The sequence below is a fragment of the Malurus melanocephalus genome, unplaced genomic scaffold (genome assembly GCF_030028575.1).
Source record: "Malurus melanocephalus ecotype Western Australia unplaced genomic scaffold, MMel_1.1 scaffold_71, whole genome shotgun sequence".
Lineage (NCBI taxonomy): Eukaryota > Metazoa > Chordata > Aves > Passeriformes > Maluridae > Malurus > Malurus melanocephalus.
The window spans coordinates 2,247,030-2,273,900 of NW_026623303.1; the positions used below are offsets into that span (position 1 = coordinate 2,247,030).

General features: G+C 39.5%; 1 protein-coding gene across 1 annotated transcript in view; it reads right to left on the reverse strand.

Moving 5' to 3' along the window:
* CHIC2 (cysteine rich hydrophobic domain 2) overlaps positions 1 to 19,828 on the reverse strand; it is a 31,757-nt gene extending 11,929 nt beyond the window's left edge. Inside the window, exons 1-3 of the mRNA XM_057366816.1 lie at positions 19,573 to 19,828; positions 12,119 to 12,173; positions 11,817 to 11,972 (exon numbers count right to left, since the gene is read on the reverse strand). Coding sequence (XP_057222799.1) covers positions 11,817 to 11,972; positions 12,119 to 12,173; positions 19,573 to 19,691 — 330 coding nt within the window. The 5' untranslated portion in view covers positions 19,692 to 19,828. The remainder of the gene's footprint in view (positions 1 to 11,816; positions 11,973 to 12,118; positions 12,174 to 19,572) is intronic.
* Between the last annotated feature and the right edge of the window lie 7,043 nt (positions 19,829 to 26,871).

Here is a 26,871-nt window from a genome sequence, read left to right on the forward strand (position 1 = left end):
TGTTAAAATTGCCATCTGAATGCTGAAGGCTGTAGGGAAATCGATTTGATTCTAATCGCACCATGAAAAGAACATGATCTAACTGCTTTCAGCCCTCCGTAAATCTGTACTAGGTCTTTAGCACAATGCAACTTCCAATTTAAAAAGCACTGAATGTCTCGTCAATGACTTTGTGAAGAAAAAAGAACAAGGAGCAGACATAAAAATTCCAATAGTTGTTTAAGCATTAAAGTTCATTTGCATCACAGCAAACCTGAAAAGGGCTGACCTCTCAAACCGCCTCTCAGGTCTATGAAGTTGTAGCCTTGACAAGCTCACATTGACAGAGCTCATTGACTCTGAAAGGCTACTCTATCAATGGTGAAAAATGGCAATAGGTTCTACTCTGAGCAGGCATCTGCCTGCCCACCCGCTGCTAAACCAATGGTAAAACTGATTCAAAACCTGAATCTACCTTGTAATCTTCCTTTCCAGGACCTTTTAATAATAGATTAAGATCACTATACAATTTAATTTCATTGTTTGCYTCAAAGACTGTGAAAAACATCCAAGCTTTTCAAATTCCAATAAAATTACATCTRTATTACAATACATACAAATAAATAAGAAATTGATAGGTACTATTAATTGGTTTATTTAAACAAGAGGACAGTTTAAAGTCATTTGACCAGCATTAGATAAAATACATGCAGACTCCAGACCATGATTCTTATCTTCCCAGAACCTTAAACACAACCCTTCCTATAGTATAATCTTGGACAGACATAGCTCCCAAACACACCATATTATCAATACACAAATGTTAATGAAAATTATACTGTAAAATATTTCTGCAAACCTCAGAGCTTGGAATAAAAAGAAATTAATTAAACAGCATCACACAATTCATTATAGTAAGTTTTCTTCCTACTTGACAGGTGAAAAAAAGCACTTGCACGTGCAGCTTAATTAATCACTGCTCTTGACATCTCAATGATTTACAGTGAGGAGCAGGTGAGGATATACAAAACCAGAAAGGAACACTTGATTTGAGTGTAGCATTTCCAGCACACTAGGATGACAAGCTTGTATATTCTATCAATGGTGTACAGAAAAACCCATACAGCAAATTATTTGTTAGCCACAACAAAAGCACAAATTAAGTGGAAAAGAGACTTGCTTATTAGGAAGATTTAATACTCTCCAGCTTTTAATTTTCTTTTTCCTATAAAACCCAGTCCAATATTTGAGCAAAGAAAAAAAAAAACTGCAATTCAAGTACACTTTTGAACATACCAATGATAAGAAAGTAATATATTTCATGAAAAAAGCAGATAGTCTTTAATGCTATCCACAGAATTTTGTGAAATAGACCTCTTCAATGGTCTAGATGCAATGTTTAATGAAATATTTCTGTAAAATAACTAATTCTTTAAAGATACTAATGTCTAACAGTGTATTTTGAAAAATCAGACTACCAAAAACCCCAATGAAGAATACAATTTCACTAATGCTTGTTGCTCCTGATCCAGTAAAATTAAGCTTTTTCCCTTTAAAAGTAGAAGAAAAAAAATTCTAGGCCTAAATATGAATTTTTCCTGCAGAAACAAGGGTACTATTGAATATATTACCAACTGCAAGACATTTCTGTTTTATCTTTGCAGTGTCTAGTGCAGTTAGCTCCAGACGGAGTCATGATCTGGACAGGAAGGCTGCGCAGCAACAGGGCCCCTCTTGCAGTGCATGACCAGGAACATGCACATTACACTAAACTGCACTACTGAACGGGCCAAGACCCCCTCAAGTCCTGCTGTAAATCAGTGAATGACAAGTACAATATTAAACAAAAGGATCTTACATGAYTTCCAAAATGGTGCTAATTTGAGTACCTTTCTCTGTCTTTATTATGTGGGGAAACAACATGGATAGCAACAACACAGTCCTCCACTAACAATTGTATTCATAGTTGTTTGGGAAAAACCCAAAGAATCTCCCACTATGTGCACTTGATCTCTGACTYCTGATCTGAAAATATATGTATACATAGTGCAATATTAGACCCAATAAATAGCATGAGATTTTCAAATTCTTTCATACAAACCTCATCCACAATCAAGTATTATTAGTTTTGAATATTGCCCTGAACAAATAYACTTGATACTTAAATTCCAAAATACAAAAAGACCACTCTATGCAGACTTTTGCTAGATTCTCACACGGCCAGAATTTGTATTATACACCACAGAAAAAAGTTAAAGTCAGAGTTACAAACTGTTCTACCTCCACTCACTTAAAGAGAGAAATGRCAGAAGAAGCAGGAATTTCTGTTAATTCTGACTACAAGATTTATACCTAAATAATTTAGCTATCAGCACAAAAGATGAAAAGAAAGTTAGAAGATAACTGAGTCAAATAAGCTCAYTTTCAACATGCCAGAACATCCCCCAAGACAATTTTGAGGCTCACATAGGTTACCACAAAAATGCCAAGGCTGTACTCAGAACACACATATCTGAATGATATACATCTGTGCTGAGAATGTCCTCATCTGGAACACTATACCTCAAGTAAACCAATATAAATTGCAAATTGGTAAGATTCCCATCTTGCTAAGGAATTCTCCATTTGTGAAGGGAAGACAGGACGAAGGTGAAACCTGAGTTGATTTCAGATCCTGACATCCTGGACTMTCTGCTTCAGTGCACAGTAGTTTGAAAAGGTGTCTGTTCAACTACACAGGTGAACATGGAGATCTTCCATTTCTCCTATTAGTAGCTAGGATATATCTCATTTTAGACCATTGTAATAGTGTTCATCCCAGAGGCCACTTCAGCATCCATGCAAGAAACAAGTGAAACCTATACTAAACAGAAGGAAGAATACCTGGAAATAAATGTAGCAGTCTGATGCTTTTWGAATCATCTTGAAACAAATGCCTTGTCCAACAAGACTACTATTGCTGTATCTTGCCTTACCATCTTGATTACTCTGTGGAGAAAGTGAGTTCAGCAAAAGCATAGATCAAAGCTCCTGATCACGCAGAGAGAAATACAAGCAACAGAATTCTGGAGCAGGAGAACTGACAACATCAAGTTGACTTTATGAAACTTCCCACTCTGAAAGATAGCCTTGAGGATATTGTCTCGCTCTCACATGATCCATAAACTCATCTCATTTATACAACTCTCAACCCTGTATTGGAACATCACAAAGAGAAGAATTTAAAGCTTAGTGAATCAAATCACTCCAACTACTTTCTGGAAAGGTCTCTTCCATCACACTGTTTGCTGACATAAAGAGAAGCTCTGTGTTGCTTTACACAACTGCATGTAACATTTTTTAATATCTAAGCCCAAGATGATTCCTCAGTTACTCTGGTTGCCTGGACCATCAAATTCTTAGAGTGTTTAAGAAAGTACTGAAGTCATGAAATATATGCAGGATAGAGAAGGTGTACAGAAACATACACCCCATGTATATTATCCAGGAGTAAAATGGAGAGGATATTGTATTATCACCAATGTACTAAAYGACATTAGTACTGGATGAGTATTTTCCAAAGGCATTTTAGTCTGCAATAGAAAAACTTAGCAGAGAGAAACTATCAAAGAATGTTCCTAGAAGTTAATTAAAGTCTTCTCTAAATTTCCTCTCAAATATACAAAATCCAGGAGATTTAAGATGCTTGATATTTYAGCCACTGGACATTTTAGCTGTCCTACAAGAGCTAAGTCACCAAATAAGTGTTGCCAGCTACTTTCTGTAATGAGGTGACAGTGACTAGAGGCAACCACTTGTGAAAACTTCATACTATGGAGAAGCCTTGCAGAAGAAATAGTCTTGACCTTGGCAAAAATAACACACTTCCCTTGACAAGGTGTTGAAATGTGGTAAAAAGCACATTTCACAGGCAGGCAGATGCTGAACTGATCCATGAAGCATCATGACTACGCTTAATATTGTTACTTGAACTTTTAAATAAAGATTTGTAACTCATTCATTCTAGGATTAAATTCTAGCTYCAATTCTCTGTCATTATAAGGAAACAAAACCCATGAAGCTCTGATCCGTCCAAGGAAATTATTCAAATCTGGCCATGACAATCTAAAGCATCCACCTCCTGCTGAAGGAGATTCTCATAGAAAAGGCCACAGAAAAGGAACATGTAAAATGGAATTGACCGTATCATGGATGAAAACAGGATCAAATCTCCACCAAAAAACTCATTGGTGTAATTCTCTGTGGGAAATTTTAARCTGAACATGAATGAAAATTCCACCTCCACCTTCTAAGGTTAGAGATGTTAATTTTGGTCCCTGTCATTTATTTCCAAAATATCCAGGACTATGCTGTGGAATATAGTTCAAGGCCAGTGTAGGTTGAGAAGCTAAAGGATCTCTGGTTACATCTCTATTAAGAAATGAAACTGTGCCCAGAAACATTCCCATTCATTTCAAGCCAGCTGGCAGGGAACAGCTTACATCTCTATCAGTAAGTTTTCATAACCTCCGAACCACTCATAGTGCCTGAAGCATTCTGATAAAGCCTGTGAATTGTTACACAATACAGACCCAAGCCTGCCAGGGGCCTCTCTAAAAGTACAAATTATAAAGTGCCAATTCCTAGGAACACTCCCAGGTTTAGTTTATTAGTATATAGGAATCCTTTGACTCCTGCTGTTAGGAGTGCCTAAGGGCAGCAGCCAAAAGGGAAGAGAAGCTACACAGCCAGAAAGACTGAAAGGCAGCACAACTTGACAAAACTCCATAGAAGACTGTAAAAGCCAACATGTCACTAATCTGCATGCTGAAGGGAATGATCCCTTCCCAGAGGGACAGCCTCTACAGTCCCTCATACATTTAGGACTGAATCAGAAAAACACAGAATACCAAGTATGTTGATCCTGAGCCTACTTTACCAATTTAGAAAAAATAAATCTGGCAATTAAAAAAATATTTCCCATCATCATTATTATTCTAAATTCAATAATTTATTCCAAAATTCCGCAAAAAAAAATGTTTTTAGGAGCTACAGAATTAGAAGTACTTGGTCACTTCACACTTTACATGTGTTTGGGTACAGTACAAGATTTTTTAACTCCTTTCATCTTCTCTTTGTACAGCTGCCCCCCTCATCCTCTCAACTGCTTTGTCAGCAGTAATGGTTCTTRAACTACTATTTTCTTTGTTAAATAACTTTCTTTACACATAGGGCTTGAGTTACTGAGAATGCTATGCTTTGGCAGAAAATAACTTTTTAGTCAGATTTGTYCTAATAAAGTGGAAAAGTGAATACTTTCCAGACCTAGGCTACTTTGAGAAAAATCAAGAAAAAATACAAGACACAGGTGTGTCACTACCTCACACTTGCCAGAACTTCATTCAAGTTTTCTGTTTTACCGTAACAGTCTAACAAGCTRTTGTTCAGTCAAGTGTTTTCTACTTAGTTAAATTTTATCATATAAATTTCAGGTAATTTTGCCTTCTAATTCTTTCCTCAACAGTGTTTGCATGTGTCCTCTATTTGGCATCATCCATAAGTTGCTAAAGACAGAACCCTAAAAATATTCCTTTCTAAACTGATTTCCAAATCTGACAACTAACTAAACCATTTTAGCATGCTCTCTAGAAATAGCTCRATGCCGGTTTCAGCCATCTAATACTTATACTTGTAGGAACATGTCAAACTGAACAGGAAGAGCAATATAAAAAGCAATACCAAACCCAAACCACAATCTGATCTCTTTATATACCCTAGCCTTCACAATGTAAAAGGGGCTATAACATGGACATATTAATTTTACCCTGATTGTTTTGCATTAAAATTTTCAGATATGTAATTCTAATTACAAATGCAATTAAATTTCAAATAACATTYAGAATATTCACTATACATACCAGAGATATGCTATATTTAGGATTTATATAAAATCAAGAATAGACAAAATCACGAATTTAACTTCAGAATACATATCTTTGAAGTACTAAAGGGGTTGCATTTGTCCTATAAAGAAAAGAAAACTAGTACACTGTGATCTGCTTGTATCTGTAAGTATTCTTCTTACCAACCATACTGCCCTGTCCTCCACCAAGCAAGTCTGCAAATTAAAAGACATGGTTAAACTAGCTGATCCTACACTTCATTATGCACCAACTCACTACTACTGTACTTTYTCAGAAAGCACATGAAAATCTGATAAAATTTTGTAGAATGCTGTGAAGGAAATAAATCTGATTTCCAATACAGGAAAAAAACAACCATATAGTTATACACACGACAGTTTCACATTTGTTTGTTCTACAAGGTTTGCTACTTCAAGTTTCGTATATGCAAGACTTAGTGACTCTTCTGACAAAATTATGGTGAACAATTTTTAAAGTGAAATATACAAGGCCTGACTCTTCTGATTCTTTTACAGTTTCCTTTTATAGTTAATACTATAAAAAAAAACAAAACAAAACCAGACCTCTGAATACATTCTAAAACAATGGTCAAGAATGTGTATTTGGAACATACAAGTTCCACTTTAAAAAAAAGTTTTTAGATTAAACATAATAAATACATTACAATTTTMAAGATTCTTCCAAACTGAACTAGAGTATAAATTGTCACAACAGATATTTCAAAAACARGGCACCTTCTGTCTTAAGTAATTTGCTTTGTGGAACTCCTCAAATAAAGCACTATACTATTAAGAGTCACTCCAGTGCAAAGTCCCTGGCAGATAAGCATAGGAGAAAAACATATTATTCCGTTTTGAAAATAAATGTAATGTATTCATTACATTATTGAATACATTACAGTTAGATTTAATGTAAATTTTCATAGATTTAATAAACTTATCTAATATATTTTAACATCAGTATCATCCATTGAACAAGCAAGACTATTATGGTTAAGAAAATTAATTGAGCTCCTCCACCACATATTTAATTTAATCAATACTTTGGAAGTTGTAATTAGCTGTGTTTATACAGCATCTGAAGATGTGAACTGCTATGAAAGTGACAACTAATGATGAGGCTTAAGCAGCACKCATCAGCTTTGTGTGAATTCACAAACAAACAAGTAGCTCTTGAAAGTATTAGTACAGATCACTGTTAAATATCTAATTCTATTCATTTTAAGAGATTGCCCATGAAGCATTTGAAACATGCAATTTACTTGTACAATACCAGCTTTTAAGAAATCTAGCAGTACTGCAATTCTATCACAGCTTTCATTGTTACTGTTTCTGTTGAAATTATATATCCTATTTACCCATCAGGAACTACAGCATTTAGTTAATACTGCAAATGAGTGCCAATTCATTTGAAAAAGTGGCTTCAAATGGGCACCTCAGCCTGCAGTGCTTTTTGAATTATAATTCACTACGCCATTCCTTTTATTTAAAGAACAACAACTTAAAGACTTAATGTTCATTTGTACAACCTGAATTTGTCCCAGAAAGGATGGTGCATTCTATGAGTAAAACAGCTTAAGATCATTTATGACCTAGAGCTGCAAATGAGGGACTGTAGTTGCTGCAACTTTCTTGCAGTTTTTATTAATTAGAATTGAATCAAGACCATATAAAATGAGAGAGGCAATAACATACAGAATCCAATACACTTATTTTACTGTTGCAGAGTAAGTAGCAGGCTTTTTCCAGATACCTCAGTGCAAACAAAGAAAGGAAACAACACTGTACAAAGACTCCAAAACTGCACTGAAAAAAACAAATTAGTGAAGGGAAAGCTTTCACTGCACGGAAATGCATTAAAATCATATAATTAACAATTAAACTTACAAGCGTCCATGGCTTAATAAATTCCTAGTTTGAAGCATCTGCTGACTTAAGGGGAGAAACCATTACCTTATTTTTCACTGCACAAAAAGAAGCATGTAAGCATGTATTCCCATTGCACACCCACTTTCAACAACTGTAACTTCAGAAACTGTACGTATATTTGTGATAACTTTCCCACATGAGAACTTAAAAAATCAGTAAAAGGCAGTAAAGATACAGAATGCAGAGAAAGGCTAAGAAAATTATTCTAACTTTGAAGCTGCAATTTTCATTTTATCTACGTGAACCTTAAAAAAAWGTCTTTCTCTGAAAAAGAGCCACAAACTATACCAGCAATTCAAGAACATGGCAGATTGATTCAGACTCATTAAAAGAGACATTTCTCATTTGGTCATTCTGAGAAACATTACTCTCCTACATTAAAAGTAAGCAACTGTATAGTTGAAACTGTTGTTTCAATAATAAAATGCTTGAGAAACACTCCYACTTGTTAGCTCATTGTATATGCAATTCAGCAAAACAAACTTATTAGTCTTCTATTTCAGTAGAAAAGGGCATATATGAAGACTTGTATATTTTTATTGTGCAATTAAAACATGATCTGCACAAATTTCAGAATGGGAACACTCCCATCCTGCTTTCAGAAACCAAMATCTCTAATTGTACAGTCTTGGGAGTCTTTTGTGATCACTGCAGCAAAGGATGTAACACAAGTCAGTTCCAAGTAACAGTCTTTTCACTGGGAATCACTTAGGACAGGGCTGAACTAGCAAAGCTCTCTAGGTAAAACTTCTCAGACGAGTGCAAGTAATGTAAAAGAAGCAATGTTTTATGTATTCACCATTTGTTATGTTTGTTTTACACAAGTGAGAAATAATTCATTGTCTCTAAATATTAAAGGGAAGGGAYAAGCACATACCCTGGACCCCTGTTTTCCTGAGAAGGGAATCCTGGCTGTTTTGACTATACTTATGGCTGAGTCCAGGATATCTGAAGAAGTCAAAGCATGGAAGATAATTTGGTCAACACAACCCTCTTCCAAGACACAGATAAAGTTAGATACAACCAGTTCAACAGCTTAAATGTGMGTAGTTCACACTGAATACATCAGTCTTATGTATCAGCAAAACTGTGGCACTAGCAGCAAACCGAAATAGTCAACTGATGTTTTTTTGTAGTTGCTTCTCATCACAATTCTACTGGAATCTACTGAGCAAATAACTGACTGGAACCTAGATGAACCAGGTGTTATTTAAACAGCAGAGCAGCTCCAGGTAATTCACCATGGACCCTCTTCTACTTTCCACRCTTCTAGGAAAATACATATGGTTAGTTTCTTGCAGTTGTCACACCACTTGGATATAAACTGATGGAAAGTCCTAAGATATTTTTCTTTTATGCAGAAGCCTCCAGATACAATTCAGTACTGAGATCTTGTAGGGTACAATTCCAGGTAAGAAAGATTKAATGGATTTATATCTCTTTATATTTTCCTACTCTGGGTCTACCAAGACCAAGTTAAATCCACCCATATCTGTACAAGCAACCCAAGTGCCAGTAACTTTTTATCATTTTCCTGTAAGTAGTAGCCCTGATTAGAATCATTAAAAATTCTTCTGYTTGTTTTTTATACTAGAATTTCCAAATATGTCCTTGAAAAATATTCCACAGCTTTCCTCCTTAATTCCTCTACCAGAGAAAAATATGCTTTCCCAGACATTTCCAGGATGAAGAGTTGGGAGTTTGGGAAAGCACTCTATTCCCATTCACTTTGTCTTTAGGAACAGAAGTTAATTAATTCTTCTCCTTATATGCTCTCCAGATGCTCAACAGAGAACAAGTTCCGAGTTTTCTGTCTGAGAAACGACCCTGTAAGCATGCATTCATCTGCTGAGCTGCTAGCACAGACAAGTGATGCTGATAGGAAATCTCCAGAATGATTTAAATTACTTTTACTCTGGAGGAACAATCAAACTGCCATCAGTGGCTAGTGCCACTGTGCTATATACAGTGGCACAAGACACTTWGTTTAGGCAGCTGAGTCCTAAGTTTCACTAATGCTGGATAGCCAAGTGCAGATAAAGATGCAAAGGTCCATAAATGTCTTCTGGTACCAACTTTTACAGGAAAAATGCAACATTTACTGATAGTCTGGGCCACACTCTAGGATGACTTACAGAAGTTCAGTCACAAGCTGTGTCCRTGCTCCTGCCGTTCATACTCTTTCCAACGCTCTCCTCTCCTTATGCGTTCTATATTACAACAACAATGACACCATTATCCCCTTTCCAGCCTTGTCTGAACAAAGCATCTGTGATTTGGTTGGGGGTTTTTTTCAGATTTATCCTTTTGGAAGGAGCRCACCTTTTTACCTTATCCCACGCCACTTCTCTAACAGGTGCTTCACCATATTCCCACACAGAACCTCTCTCCTCAGCCTCAAACGGTTTTCTGACCCCAGATGCTAGAAGCCCTTGTATTTTTTCTGACACTGTTTAACAATGTATAAARTGTTGATTAGCGGAGCCAGTCTAGAAGATCAGAGCTTCCAACATCAGCCCCTACCAAATTACAAACAGTTATCATTTTGTGCTACAATGTATTATGTGAGAAAAATGGGTCMAACTACATAACATCAGAAGCATTCTCATTTAGAAGTTAACAGAACAGCAGCATTAGATGATTCCTTTGTGGTTGTTACTTATTGAGCTAGGCCTTGAATGGTAAGGGTAGTCTTCTCTACAAGCTAGTTAARTCACCTGCTTAACTGCTGAAGCAATCAAAAGATTTTAATTTCTTCTAGCAGACTTTTGGGCCACAAATATATTTTGGATACACAATCATGCTACAGGACACTTACTAGTTTGTGACAGCTTAAAGATTAAAATATTAGGGTTTTATATAATTCACACTGGCACCAATATTTTTGTTTTGGTTAGTTTCTCCACAGACTCCAACATTAGCACAAGGTTTTTCTACCTTATTTTGTATACAATTCAAATTCTAGCCTTAAGTGATCTCTTAAAGGGACTAAGCATTAAGATCTTAAGACAGATTATAGAAAAGTGCATCCAGGTTTTGTTATAATCAATGCTCACCCTATAAATATTTTTTTATTATTTATATAATTGTCATTATTTAGTAACTCTAAAAARTGAGGACTTTGATAAAGAAAACAATGATGATGTTTAGTGTACTGAACTGTACATTAAAGTTGTACAACAAAAGTTGTAGCTTAAGAGGTATTACAGAAGACAGAACATACACACACCATGACATGAAATGGAAAGATGAACAGCATTAAATAGTGAGGAGATAATGGGAAAGCACAGAGACTTCTTGTGAAGCAGTGAAACAGAACTAGCCAAAGACAATTTTTACACACACAGAAGAGGTGGGAGGATAGCCTAGTTGAATGCACTGAGAAAAAGGAAATGAAAACCAGGCACGTGTATTGAGCTTCTGTTGTGAACAATACATGAAGTGCCAAGTGTACACAGACAWAAAGCTACTTTCGAGTTATTAATGTAAAACAAAGCACCTTACTCATCTACAGCTTAGAAAAAAAACACCCAAAAAGAAAAGTCAAGGTTGCCTTTTCAACAAAAAAACATGTGGTTCCTTAGGGCCCCAGTGTAATCAAAAGCTCCTCAAAAACAAACTGCCACTCATTCACTGCCAAATTCTGATAACCTCAAACAGTTATCACAGAGAAGATGCAGCTATTAAAGAGTATGTTGAAAGTTAGTTCAATAACAATAATTGCTTTACAACACATGGCTCTAGGAGGCATTCAGCTATACTACCTCTCATTGAGTTATAAGCTCAAAGCCCTGACTGGTGTCTTTTGTAACTTTAACCAGTACAGCAGACACCTGATATGCAACAACAACATACATAACAACCAAAATGTATGAAATAAAAGTGATTTACAAAAGCTCTATCACACAGTTTTTAATGGTGAAGGAGAAAAAAGAAAGAAAACCAAAATGAGAACAAAACCAGTACAATTCTAGCTATCAAAAATTATACTAATAATTCAACTTACTCTTTTACTGAGGCAGATAACTGGCCACATACTACAACCTAAAGTGCAGCAGCAGCAAAGGCATCCACATAGTAGCCATCGTACATTAACTGGAAGATTCTTCTTAAGACAACCATTAACTCTACTGATGCTGGCTTTGAATTCTTCAGGTGCAACCTACAAGGGAAATGAAAAAAAAAGAAGAAACAAACTAATATTACAGCAATGTAATTTACTACTTTTACAGTGGTCTAAACTTGGAGCACTTGTTTTTTAATACAACCTCAACTCCCAATTCCAAACTTCCATTCAAAGGTACTTACCTTTCCAGTTAAAGATGAAGGAAACTCTGCTTCAAATTTGTTGCTTAGTCCAAACCTGCAAAAACAAAATTTTAGATTGTACCAAAATGAAAAACAATCCTAACCCATGCCACAAATTACAAGCACCTCATAATACRCTCAGGGTCTATATCAGTAACAGCACTAACTTCAGGAAAACACTACTTGTTATTAAGAGCAATTCTTTAAATCATACTAACAAGCAAAATKACACCATTATACACAGATTGAAATTCATCTTGTCCATAGTCTCTTTTCATAATTCTCCTGATACTATTGACTCTTACCTAAAGTCAACAAAACCTACAAGCAACAGTGGGAAGTGAGGTAAGTGAAGTACTTAAAGGGAAAGGAGAAGCAACTTACGGCCACAGTTTGAACTACCTCTCTCCTGCACCAGTAYAGATATATCTTGAAGAATAGCTTATCCAGTGCTAAATAACTGTCCTAAGCATAAAAACAGAATCAACGTCAGCTTGCTTTTCAGAAAATTAATATGTACTAAGTTTCAAAACACAAAATACTAAGTAACAAAACATGGCTTAAACAATAATTAATTTTAAAGAAACATACCAATCATAAATGTAAAGCTGCAAAGCAGCTTGGAATGAGCTAGAGTTACTGAATCTACTGGGTTTCACAAGCTCTAAATCAGAAGAGTTTCAGCTTGCCTGTTCAAAAAATGTTTTTTTCTACCTTAGTTGTCTGGTTGAGCTCATAAATGGATGAACCTCAAAGAAAATCTGAGTATTTTCTGGCATCTGGGTTGGGCAATAACATYTAGTAGAGACAATGGAGACTACAAAGTCACTAATAACACTATATGAATGAYGATTCATTTGGTAAACAGCATCAGTGTAAAATTTGAGCCGTAATTTTAAAAATTTTGAATATAAACCAGAGCAATCTATCAGACACCATAAACAAAAATCAAAAACTAAACTGCTCAACAACTGGCAGTGACACCTATGACACATTGCTCAGCTGATGCAGAAAAGCTTAGCTGAGCCTTGACACCTCAAGATGTAATTTGCTTTCACAACTGAGAAGCTAGGTATTCCCCAGAGTTTTGGGATTGGGGTTTATTTTTTTTTTTTCTGACTGAACTGAATGATCTGCATGGCAATGGAGAGCTTTGTAATCAAATGGGCAGTTACATGGTGAGCTGTGGCAACTTCATAAAACTCAGTGGACAAAAGGTGGCTCAGATGATTTCTTTGTATATAAGTAACAGGTAGTGAAGTTTGGGACTGCTAAACTATGCTTAAGTGACACTAAAATTTGACAGCTCCAGGAGAGATCTTTTACCACCACTCACAACTCTCAAACATCAGCTCAATGCAAGCAGCAGCCACCAGAAATCGCAATAACACACTGGGCAACTCTGTGGAAGGTGATTAACAACAACATCATTTTGACTCTCCTTAAAACCCTCATATTCAGTACTGGGTGCAGCTCTGGTATCCACATGTCATGAAGGACTTGGTGGAGTTAGGAAAAAACTGAGAGAAGAAAGGCTAGTATAAAAAAAGGAATAAAGTAGCTGCCTCAATAGACTAAGGCTGACACTAAGCTGGAAAAGAGAAGACTGAGGGGGGAATATGACTAAAGAGCAAAGTTTCAGGAAGGCAGTAGGTAAGGGGAGCATTCATCACCAAATCCCACAACAGAGAGCACTGACTGAAATTAGTCAGAAATTGGTCTAAAACAGTGAGAAGAAAGTGCAGCTAAAAATAAGCTGCAAGTAGCTGACTTCTGGGTTTGCTACCATTTGACATTAGTGATGTAAACTGTGCCAATAGATTTGAAGCAAGATTACACAAGTTCCCTGACAAACATAGTAAAGGAAAGACTTTGTTGAAATATACATCATTCCATAGCTGCAGAYGCCAGAGAGTACAAGAATGGACAACAGGAACACCCAGACTTGTATGCAATTCATATGCAGCAATGCCTGTTGCCAAAGTTTGCAGCAGCACACTGGGCTAGATAGTTTGATACTGTAGGTGATTTTTACATAGGGTCTTAAGGCAAAGTAAGCAGATAATTTTCCTATCAAAGATTACAGGCAGCAGAATCACAGAAACATAAAACTATTAGTGTTGGAAAGAACCAAAGATCATCTAGTCTGACCTCCCTGTCACTAGATCAGGTTGCTCAAAGCTGCATCCAACCAAACATAGAACACTTCCAAAGATGGTGCATCTGCAGCTGCTGAGGGCAACATGTTCCAGTGTCTCATCTCCCTCATCCTTATAGCCAAACTAAGCCTATGCTCTTYCTGTTTAAAACTATTCCCCATTGTCCTGTCACTGTAGGCCAAAGCAAAAAGTCTCTCTGCATCTTTCTTACAAGCCTCCTTTGTACACTGAAAGGCCATAATAAGATCTCCCTGAAGACCTTCCTTACACAGACATTATCTACCGTATTTCAGTATTTTCACTAGAATAGTAGCTCTGCAAGTCTGTAAGTCTCTCAAAACTGGTGAAATAACATGAGAATTGTCAAGCAGAGACACATACAGAAAGTTTACTACTTCAACACAGAACAAAGGAAACCTAACTTACCGGAAACATCTCTACCATTGAAAATCCTGTTGAATACTCCATGACAGGAGGACTATCTACCTTTACCTCAAACTGCTGAGTGAAACTAAGCACTGAGGCAAAAGTTATGTAAATRTCAGAAAGTGTCATGCTGTATCAGTTAAGTGTCATGCCCTACTTAAAATTGCCAGCAAATCGAAGCAGACACCAAAGCCTGAARAAAAATTCCATGGATCTGCAGACAAGCCTGGAGAATGATTCCAGGCTCAAGACATACAGCCGTCATCATAAGTCTCCAAACTAAATTGGTGCTCCCAATTCACTATGCAATTGGTTCATTAAATCAGTATTTGTGACGTATTCAAATATTGACAGCTACATCAAACACTAACAAATATTCATGAAGATTGTAAAAAGCCATGACTGACAAAAGCACACCCCACTGGAAAAGCTCTATGGCTATCTGAAATTACAATCACTGAGGCAGAATGAGGCACAGCAACTTCCAACCAATGCAGTTACACTTGGCTGAATTTATAAGCAAATTGACTGAGAGCCTGTACTSTAGCTTTGCAGTAATGTTTAAAACATGGTGGGGTAGTGAAGCTGAAGCTAACTCAAACARCTACTGGCATAGTTTTGAGCTTGACACATTAGTGTGTTGTCACCATACACAGGTAGTAAAACAGGGTGGCTCCATACATTAAAAACCCACTATATATTGTAAGTAGTTGTGTGATCTCAGAATTGTTACTCTTGACTGCAAGCTGAAATTTGGAAATTAAAATTTTAGAAACTCCMCAGAACACTACTACATGTTCAATGTAAATACATACCTGCTCTGACAAAAGAGCAGCAAAAAAAGCCTTAAAATACAACACTGGAAATCAATATTTTGGAGACACATTTCCTCAGATAGCTGTCCTCCTGCTACAGCACGAGATTTCTTTAGTACAATACTGCATCTCCAGTGACACACATTCTTCCCTGCTTACTCTATGCCTTTCCTACTCGACATCAYACCTTCAACAGACCCATGCTCACCTTATGCATGAGCACTTTCTTTATGCTTCCTGGAGCTGAGCAAGTGTTTTGTGAACCTGACTGCTTCAAAGGTTCAGATAAATTCCTGCCCTGGTGTAGAGCGGAGAAAGAAATGGTGAGAGATGAAAATTTTAATGCACAGAAGTTTACAGTATAGGATTGTCTCGGGTTGATGTTGTGCCAATCCTGTATTCCTATATTCCAGCAGCTTGTGTGCCCAAAAGGTATCTGTGCCTTTAAATCTAACCTGGAAGAAGGGGCAGGGGCGGTGTGGGCAGTTTAAAAGCCGGGGCTGCCATGAAGAGTCCTTGCTCCTTGTGTGCAGCGGAGTTACATCGCTGCCATTTAGCTAGCGCCTGTTTGTTACCTTGGGCAAACAGTTTTCTGAGGACTGCCACCCCCTCGGCAGCTCCTGTGATTTTTTTTTCCTTTTGGAGCAATTTGGTAGCAGGCGGGGACAAGCTGTGCTGCTCTGTCTCGTCCTGGACTCCGGAAGAAGCCAAGCCGGGACAGAAAAACACACCAAGCCCTCTGTTACATCCAAAGTGAGGACTGCCACCAGGTTGCCACTGTTGCCCGAGGGGCCAGGTGGACCTTTTTCTTTTGCTCCTTTTTTTCTCCATACAACATGGCTGAGCGGTTTGTGGGGGGAGGAGGTGGCATGTGCTCCTGAGTTTTAAATATCTAACAGTTACTTTTTATCTGTGTCCTGTGGGCACTGTGTTTTGTTAATAAACTACTTTTCTTTTTTTCTCTCCACTTTTGCACAAACATCTATTTCATATTGGTGGGAAAAAATTATCCTATTTTTCACTTCAGAGGAAACATTTACTCTGTAGCGTTTTTTTCTCTGAAAACATTGTCTCAAACCAAGACAAGAATGCAGCCAAATTGTAACCTTTCCCAACATGCAGTTCAGATCTTCCTTACACAAGAATCTGACAAATGYGATCCTCTTCCTTTTTGTTTCTCTCTTATGCGGACACAACCRTTTTTTCACTGCCCTTACCTTAACTCTATTCTTTAGGTCCACATGTTCCCAGCCCTTAAAAAACAAATTTGTGTTTCACAAATCTTAACACCTTCCAAAATTCTCAAATATTCTCAAAATTCCCTGTTTTCACTCATATGTCCTCGATACAGAGTAAGGCTGAAATATATATTGGCAGACTTCAGTTTAATATGAAAGAAACTTACTTCAGTAAATATATCTTTAGTAAGTTCTTCTTCCCCTACAAAAAGTTAACTTAGATTAAGACATAAAGTGCTGTAATAACAGCACAGAAAGGCATTCATCAGCACATCACAATGGCTCTCTATCATTCCAGTAATGCAASCAATTAATAAATCCAGTATTACTAGTTAATACAGTCTGCGATATGTATAGTACACGTCTCAACATGTCTCTTCTTAGTTGAAGAACAGGAAAACAATCACTGAAAAACACAACCAGATGCCTATAATAAATATTCTTTTCATGATTTCAAACACATCATGTACCTCCCTTACTATCATAATATGATTTTAGAAACAAGTGTGAAATACCTTGGACTTTCAGTTGTAAGTAAGGATCTCTATTTTCTCAGCTTTCAAGATTTTTGCCATTACAAGATATAACCTCAAATTCTCAAAAAACACGCAAAATGTTACTCCTGTCTACCAAGCTATCAAAACCTTCCTGATGTGAAAACAGTTTAACTGCATATTTAAAAAAAGAACATTAAAAAGTTAGCATTGTCTGTAGCATGCTTCGAACAGTGAGTTTAAGGAAAAAAACTCAGTGCTCACCAAAGCTCCACATCCTCAAAAGGCAASGACTTTATATGTTTTATTTGGATAACATTTAACTGCTTTCCTTTAGTTGATTTGAATACTCAACTTCTAATACACACTTCCATTCTCTGTTGGATGAAATCATGTAATAGTAAATGTCTTTTTGAATGTGATTATGTAGTCATGGAATTGACATATTTCAAACCTAACATTATTACTCCTTTGTAAGATCAGAAAAGATATGACAACAGACTATGAAAAGAGAGCTTCTGTTTAAATATACACACAGCAGAAGCAGTCAGCAACTCTTCAAACTGTAGAGCCAGGGACAGATCAATCCAATATTTGCTTAACAGCTGATCATTTTTGTCAGATCTTCAAAATGCACACAAGCTTTTATATCGGCAAGACTAATTCATCAGACACAGAGGATTTGACCTATCCTTTATATCCATCAAGTGAATGTTGTAAAAGGGATCTAACTTTTAATAATGTTTCTGGATCAATGACAAAAGTAGAMGTGGCTGATGCTATTTAGTAAACTGTTAATACCTGACACTGTGAAGAAAGTAGATGAAGATCAATTGCCTAATTTTGGAGGCACATATTAGAATTTCATTGCTCATCCAAAACCTAAAGAACAAGTACTTTAGAGAAGATATTAAAGTAATAATGAGCTACTAATTATTAATGAACAATTAACAAGGTAGCCATCCTTCAACCACAATGCCCTTACTAGTCACAGCCCATGCTTCACAAGCTTCCCCAAGATTCCACTAACGGGCCTTCATCTTGTCTTGCACAATTTACCTACAAGTATTGGAGAAAAAAACAGTACTTGCCTCTGTTTCAGTTCTTTACACTTTTCATTTGCTAATATGAAAAACCATTGCTCTGGTTTTCAGAAACAGACCAAGGCTACTGGCTTATTGTCAGTGAATCACTGCTACAGCTGTTCACAATAAACAGTCATAAGTTGAACACACTGACTACATGCCTCTATTCTTTCACAGGGCCTCCTTGGCCTCCTGCCCCATCTATGTTCTTTTAACTGTCCAAATCTCCCTCAGYCTATCCATGTCTTACTTCCTGTTTTTAACTGGACAGCTAACTGCACTGCCCAGCTATTAGTATTAGTATTAAAGCAGGAATGTACCCAAATGCCACAAAAACTACTCTAACCCTGAATTTCTGGACAGGTCAGTATCTGAAAATCAACAGTTTATGAGACTCAGAGCAACAGACCACAGCTTTTCTGTCTTTATTACAAGCCTACTTCTGCTGAACACTGAATACAAAAACCCAAAAGTTTGTACTACTGAATCTTACCTCCAGGTTTGTATTTCAGCTTCTGACACAATACATCATAACTGACAACTACACTTCAACAGAGTGAACCTGACAGAACTGATGGAAAGAAAGATATCTCTTACGTTATTGAGAAGTACTACACAAGCTCATGATCACTTTCTGCTAGACTCAGATACCAAACACACACAAAACAAAACTAAGTTGCTTCCACGTTGAACACAGTGAAACCAACACACAGCAATCACAACATAATTTTACATGTACCTAGCTGACTAACTGATGCCTTTTCTTTGCGAAAATCCTCAGGGCCATACTAGCAGCCACAAGTTAAAAGGGAGTGGGTAACAGGTACATAAACAACCCTATGCAATAGTGCAGCCGGTCATGTGCTGGCACATACCTGTTATACACAGGAACACAGGCACCTCACTTCCTGACAGCTCATCATTTTGGGCAAATACTTCACATTCCTCTGYCAGTCACAGCCCAAGCCAGCCTTGTCTCCTCAGCACCTAGTTAGAGGTTTGCACCCTCTTGCGAGTTCCAGGCAACTCCCAGCTGCCCGGCAGAGACGAGAAGAGCCTCTCGCAGCTTCACGGACGTCGAGCAAGGGCAGCAGTCCCGGCCCGGTGCTCCCCCGCCAACCCCACGACTTGCCCCAAATTGTACCCACGGGCTGGGCGCTCCCGGCCGCCCCCGTCCCGCCGCCCGGGCCTCCTCCACCACCCGCCCCGGCCGCGCAGGCCCCASCACGGCCCTTACACGGTGACATGGCCGGAGCCGCGCACCACCACCGGGTCGGGGGAGTACTTGAGGAGCTGCTCCTCCAGCGCCCGTTCCTCGTCCTCTTCCTCCTCGTAGATCTCATCGAAGTCCGCCATGGCCGGGCCGGGGCGTCCGCTGAGCCAGAGAAGCCGGAGCGACGCGATGGGAGGCGGCCAGGAAGGCAGGCGGGAGGGGGCCGGCGGCGGCGCCCCRGGGCGGAGCCGGGCCGGGCCAGGCCAGGCCGGGCCAGGCCGGGCCGGGCGGCAGCGGGGCCGCGGCGGCAACAGCGGCTGAAACGGCAGCGGCGGCTCCGGGCGGGGAAGCGCCCGTCACCCTCCGCGGGGGGAGGGGGCGAGGGGCGGGGCAGGAACAACAACAACAACATCCGGCCCCGGGCCCGCCCCCGCCCCGCCCGCCGGCCCGAGGGGTGTCCGCCCGGTCTGCGCTCCCTGCGCTCGGCCGCCCCACAGCAGCGGAACGGGCCGGGCCGGGCCGGGCTGGGAGCCACCGCAGCGTCTCTTCGGGTCCGACCCTCTGCTCAGGCACGGTCTTCTGTAGCACAGGGCACAGGATTGTCTCCAGATCGTTCCTGACTATCTCCAGCGAGGGAGACTCCACAACCTCCCTGGACAGTCTGTTCCAGTGTGTGCCCACCTGCGCAGTAAAGTTGTTCCTCATATTCYGGTGGAACTTCCTGTGCATCAGTTTCTGATCATTGGCCCTTTTCCTATTGCTTGGCACCRCTGAGAAGAACCTAGCTCCATCCTCTGACATTCTCCCTGCAGATTCTGATAAATATTGATGAGGCCCTCTCTCAGACCTCTCTTCTTGAGGCTGACCAGGCCAGGCTTCCTCAGCTTTTCCTCACAAGAGCGATGCTTCAGTCCCTTAATCATTTTTGTTGCCCTCCACTGGACGCGCTCCTGGAGCTCCATGTCCTTCTTGTCCTGAGGAGATCAGAACTGGACACAGCACTCCAGATGTGCCTCACCAGGGCTGAGCAGAGAGACAGGATCACCTGCTGGCAATGCCCTTCCTAATGCTGCCTAGGATATCTTTGGCCTTCTTGACAACAAGGTTTTAACCCTTTTTTGGKCATCCATGAACTCAGCAAGGGGTTTCTGACACCTGCTGTGAACTGAGGGGTTGCCGATTGGTCCATCTGGCTTAGTGCAGGCAGATGTGTGGAAAGTGGCTTCTGGCCAAGGCTGACCTGCTCATGTGAAGGCTGGGATCAAGTGTCTGCATGTCACTTGGTACTGTCAATTCCTGGATCTGCCATTCCTGTGGCAGCCTTGAATCCGCCATGGAAAGTACCCTGCTACGGCCACTGTTTGCAGAGCAGATGAGCAGTGAATTTGCAGCCCCTTTAGGACTACACAGATRAACACTAACCAGAAAACTTTAAAAATGGTGGGGAAAACCATTCTTCTCACTCAGCAGTTTTGGAATTTGTCATAACCAAAACTTAAAACAAAGCCTGGAAAATGTCATTGTGAGCATAAAGGCCTCAGCAGCAGGTAGGCCATCAGCTGTTGTGACAACAATGGAAGGCAGTGCTGACATAGGATATAGCAGTAATAGGATGATATTTTAAAACGGGAGAGCAAACCTTGTTTTATTTGACAGAGTAGACTAATGGATCATGTACTTGGAGCAGTATATAATATATAATGTCAGAGGGTTCAGCCTGAAACAGTCAAAAAAAAGTGTGAATCTGCTTCTCATGGAATGGCTTGAGTTAGACAGGACATCAAGTTTCACCCTTCCCTGCTGTGGACAGAGACACCCTCCACAAGACCAGGTTGCTCAAGGCCTTATCTAACCTTGCTGTGGACATTTCCAAGGATGAGGCATCCACAGCTTCTCCAGGCAGTCTGTTTCAGAGTTTCACCTTCACAGTAAATGTAAAAAATATCTCTTTGCCCTCACAGTAAATAATTTCTTGCTAATATTTAGTATGTGTCCTTGTACAAAGTCCCTCTTCATTGTTCTTGTAGGCCTCCTTCAGGTACTACAAGGTCACAATCACGTCACCCAAAAACTTTCTCCCCTCCAGGCTGAACAACCCCAATTCTCTCAGCATTTCCTCTTAGCAAAGTTTCTCCATTCCTCTAATCATCTTGGTGGCCCATCTCTGGACTCCCTCCAGCATCCATGTCCTTCCTGCGCTGGGACCTCAGATCTGGACACAGCCCTGCAGGGGGGTCTGAGCAGAGCAGAGCAGAGGSGCACAATCCCCTCTCTGGCCCTGCTGCCCACRGGGCTTTGGCTGCAGCCCAGGACACGWTTGGCTCTCTGGGCTGTGAGTGCTCATGGCTGGGTCAYGTCCAGACCCACAGCACCCCCAAATCCCTCTCAGTAGGGCTGCTCTGATCTGTTCATCCCCCAGCCTGTGTTGATACTGGGGGCTGCTCCAACCCACCTACAGCACCTTGCACTTGGGGCTTGTTAAATTGCACAAGATTCCCATGGGCCCACTTCTCAAGTCGAGGTCCCTCTGGAGGCCATCCCATCCCCAGGTGTGCCAACCACACCACTCACCTTGGTGTCATCTGAAAATTTGCTGAGGGGACASTAGATCCCTTGGTCTGTGTCATTGATGAAGACATTGAAGAGTGCTGGTGTCAATATGGACCTCTAGATTCGATATCCAACCACTTTCTTATCCATCTAACTGCCCACCCCTTAAACCCATCTCTTTCCGAAGAGAAAAGGACATTTTGGGGGACTCTGTCATAGATTTTACAGAAGTCCAGATAAATGACATCTGTAGCCCTCCCCTTGTCTACTTTCATGAGTGTGAAGGGAGTTCTACATTCCCCTCTACTTTCCTAGTACTTCATGTTTCTTAATTACAATAGCCTCTTTTTTCCTTTGAAACTTGCAGTTCTTTTTTCCTGGCTTGTTTCAGTGTATCATAGAATCATAGAATGATTGGATCAGAAGAAACCTTAAAAATTATCCAATTCTCCTGCCATGGGCAGGGAACCTTCCACTAAATCAGATCACTCAAAGACCCATCCAACCTGCCCTTGAGCACTTCCAAAGATAGAATATCCACAATTTCTCTGGGTAACCCATTCCAGTGCTTCACCACCCTCACAGGAGAGAATTTCTTCCTAACATCTAATCTAAACCTATCCTGTTTCAACTTAAGTCCATTTCCCCTTCTCCTGTCATGACAGGCCCTTGTAAAAACTCCCTCTCCAGCCTTTTGTAAGATCCCTTTAGGTGCTGGAAGGGTGCTATAAGGCCTCTGCAGAACCTTCTCCCATCTGAACAACCCAACTCTCTCAACCTGTTTTCAATGGAGACGTGCTCCATCCCTCTAGTTACCTTTGTGGTGCTCTTCTGGATTYGTATATATTGATCAGCTTATTTTCAGAAAGGCTATGTTGCTGCTTACTCTTCATTATTCATAAAGATCCTCATGGTGTATTTCTCAGGAGTAGAGTGTATACAAAGATGTGATGATGTAAAACTAGGGTAGAAACAGTGTGGTTGTGAGAGAGTCCATGATGCTGTCTTTGCTGCAGAGGAAAAACCAGCATTTTGTGTTGTCATTTTGTACTATAAAAGTGGAACAGTATTTCTATCACAAGTTACTTRTAACAGGTTTCATTTCCTAAACCACAGAATTCTACAGAATAACACAAAATTCTCCTGAGTATTAGTGTACTTTCATACTAGCATGCTTAATGCATGGAGTTTTTATCTTGTTGCTCTTCTTACATGTCTCAYAAATAGAAATTTGGTTTAGCAGGATTGGTGTCTCATTAGTTCTAACAGTCCTGCAAATGAGAAAATTGACCAAATTTAATACTGGCAAAAGTAAGCGAAAACCCAGTAGTTTCAGTGAAGCTATGCCTCCTTGTTATACATCACTCTACAGATGAATTTGGTAACCAGTTTGTTTTCAGATACCTGTTTCACAGCAGCAGACAGGTAATCAGAGTTAATGCTGTGCAGCACAGCAGCACCATGCTGGTAGTCTTGGAAACAACATTGATACATCACACTTAAGCCCTTAGAGCGGTGCTGCAGGGACCAGSAGCTGTTTGAGGTCCAAGATCCCTGTGCTGTGTGGCACAATAGGCTTGGTTAGCTCACTTGGTGGACTTGACAAAGAGAAAGAAAATCTAAAGACACTCAATCAGTTCATCACTTCAGATGCAGTTTGGATGCCTAACAAATGCTGCTTCCATGGTCCTGCAGTTTTCCATACCAGCTGTTTGGTATGTGCCAGTCTTAAACAGATGAAGAGCTGTGGCAGGTATGATGTGGAAGTTCTAAGTTTCTAGGCTGAAGTGCCCGTGGTGCTTCAGCATATGTTCACAGCACCTGGTGTGCTCAAAGCCTTCAGCACTGGGCTCAGCAGTACTGGACCAACCGCATAGGCAGCAAGGAAACTCCTCATTTTGTGCAGCTTGTTCTACCACACACTGAAGAAGGTGGGCCTCTCCTCTTTTTCAAGAAGTATCTGTGAGTTGTCACTCCTTCTCCACTGCTGATGTGTCCCTGCTATGTGCCAGCCCTGCCCTGCCACCAGCCACACACTTCTGAGTCCAGGCCTTTACATCACAGAGTTTGTTCGTGACTGTTTTGATGTCTACTCTGAACCTACAGGGTGGGACTCCCATTTACAGTTCATTTTTCTTTCTCTGGGAACAGTGAGAGAGGCCAGCTCATACTCATTGCATTTTAAAGCCACTTGACTCAGTTTATATCTAAATAAAGAAGGTAGGCTAAAAGTCCAGCTTGAGGAGCATTGTGCAGGAGGAGGTAGGAGGTAGGAATGCCCTCCCTCCCCAGTGAATTTCCTTGCTGCACTAGGGGAGAACTGATACCATGTACAGATCTCTCGGACAGAGGTATTCACTGTCCTTAGAGTTGCTCTGTCATAATTGCATACTGTAATCTAGAGGGGACTTTAAATAATTTAATTTCATATAATTCTTCATTCCAGTTCCCTCTCTTTTGATTTCTGCTTTTTTTAACTTTTGTTTCCTTTATTGTTTGTCCCTCTTTTTTTTCCTGTGTTTCTATCCCAGTTCCCCCTTTGTCATTGCTTCTTTCCACTGCTTCCCTCTGACATCATCTCAGTTGTTACTCACCTCCTTCCTCCCACAGTCGTTGTCTTGTTTCTCCCTGTCTTTTACTTTGTTAATTAGTACATTGTTGGAACTTCTGAAGGAAATTGTTTCATGCAACAGGGCATCAAAGAACAAGCAGCAGGTGCARACGTAACCTTGTTCTTTGAACTCCTACCACCACTCAACAGCAAAGCAAAGCTGGCAGGAACAGCTTCTCTTTCCCTGATTAATTAAGAGAAGAGAGGTAGCCAGAAGGAAAACAAGAGTGGATGGTGGTAGCAAGGGAAGGGGGCAAGCAGGAAAGGGTAGGATGGTACAGAAGCCAGAGAAGAGAAGATAGAAATAATATACATTGCAGAGGGAGTTTAGCAAAGCTACAGAACTGTAGCAAACCTCTAAGGGTGTTCACATCAGGCTGTGCTTTGCTTACTCTTCTCTTAGACCTGGTCTCACATCAGTCCCTTCCCTTGACACAGAGCCCCTCACCTCTGGGTTGGCTCCTCTGACCTGCTTAATGTCCCTTTGCTCTTGACAAATTTGGATAAAGTGCATCTGATAATGCACACATTTCTACTAATGGCATCGGTGACAACTACATCTTGAGTTTTAAAAAAATAATATAAAATTTTAAAAAAGATTAAAATTTGAAGTATTTTAGTTATAGTATTGTAGAAGTGTGGAAAGGCAAAGTCAGGAACAGGTATATAGCTACCAGTAATACAGCAGAACTTACTGCTAGAGTCACAGGATTGTTCTTGTTTCTCTGACCAATTTCATTATGTCATTTCTTGCCGATTAACTGATTATTTTGCAAAATCCCTATAAACCACAAATAAACTAACCAAGATTTTCTATGCTTCTATGCTTCTATTTTTGATTTTTTCTAAAAATCAAAGGGAAGTCTTGACACCAAACCGTTWCAGTAAGTCAGATTTTGTTGCTGACTTTATGATGCAGGATTGAGTGAGCTCTTGGAGTAAAAAGGTATGTTGAATAGCTCCAATTCATGTCCTTTTTTATTAGCCTTTTTTCCTTTTGTCAAGAAATTTATTTTGTTTTCCTTTTGGTCCAGCTTCCTATATTGCATGAGGTTCATGAGACGAGTTCAAMAGATACCTCTATGTAGAAAATAGTATTTCTGAAAGAGATTCTTTAAAAGTAATAAAGTACAGAAAGCATAGTTTGCATGTAAAGAGTAAAGCAGATACTTTCTTTTCAGAATTTCGTTAACGTAACAAAATGACAAGTAGATCCTTGTAGTTTCAAGTCTGTTGAAATTGTGGATGGGTGGAGTTGGATACTCCTGCTCTTTTGAAGACCAAATGATATCACTTTACTGAAGGCCAATCTCCTAATCCATAAAGAATTTGTGATATGCTTGATTTAAAAATCTACTTCTCTTTCACATAACCTGCAGGCAAGATAAACTCAGCTCTTTTTAGGCATTACACTGGGTTTTGTTTTCTTCTTGCCGGACACACTGACATGAAATATATATACATGGCAATTTGTTTCTCCTCTTCCTATCAATATTAGAATCAAATGCATAAGAATCTTTGATGCTTGGCTTTTGGGKTGTTTTTTTCCTATAATCACATCAATTAAACTGAAACACACAAGAAAAGTTTTTCATTGTATTTGAGATTAATCTGGTATTGAAACTAATGGGGTTTTATTCAGTACTGGGAGACCAAAAGCGTAAAGTCCACTAAAACAAAATGTAAACACAATCTGATAAATGTACAAATAGAACAGCAAGTTCTAGGTTTTAAAGACATTCTTAAAATGGCAAATGTGCAGYATCAATCCTTTCCTCAGAAGATCACCTTTAAGAACAGTATCTGTTTGAAGTGAGAAGAACAGGTATAAAGGAATAATGTGGGCGGAGTCCTCTGCTGTTACTTGGGTAAAGCTGTGGTCAACTTCTATTCTAAACAAGATTAACCAAAACATACCCCAAATCAAAATGGTCRATGATAAATGTAGGCCTCTTCTAGCTGTTATTTGAGTGAACAATCACACCTCCCTGAGCACCAACAGGGATTTGAATGAATGYATTTTTTTCCTTSTTTCTTTGTTTTTCCATCCTTCRGTGCCTTCTTGTAGTTTATTCTGARGACAGCTGTTTTCCTCTTGGTAAATATGACTGAACGACTAAATTGTTTACTCACTGTTTTAAAGAAACAGTGGGTGACTACTT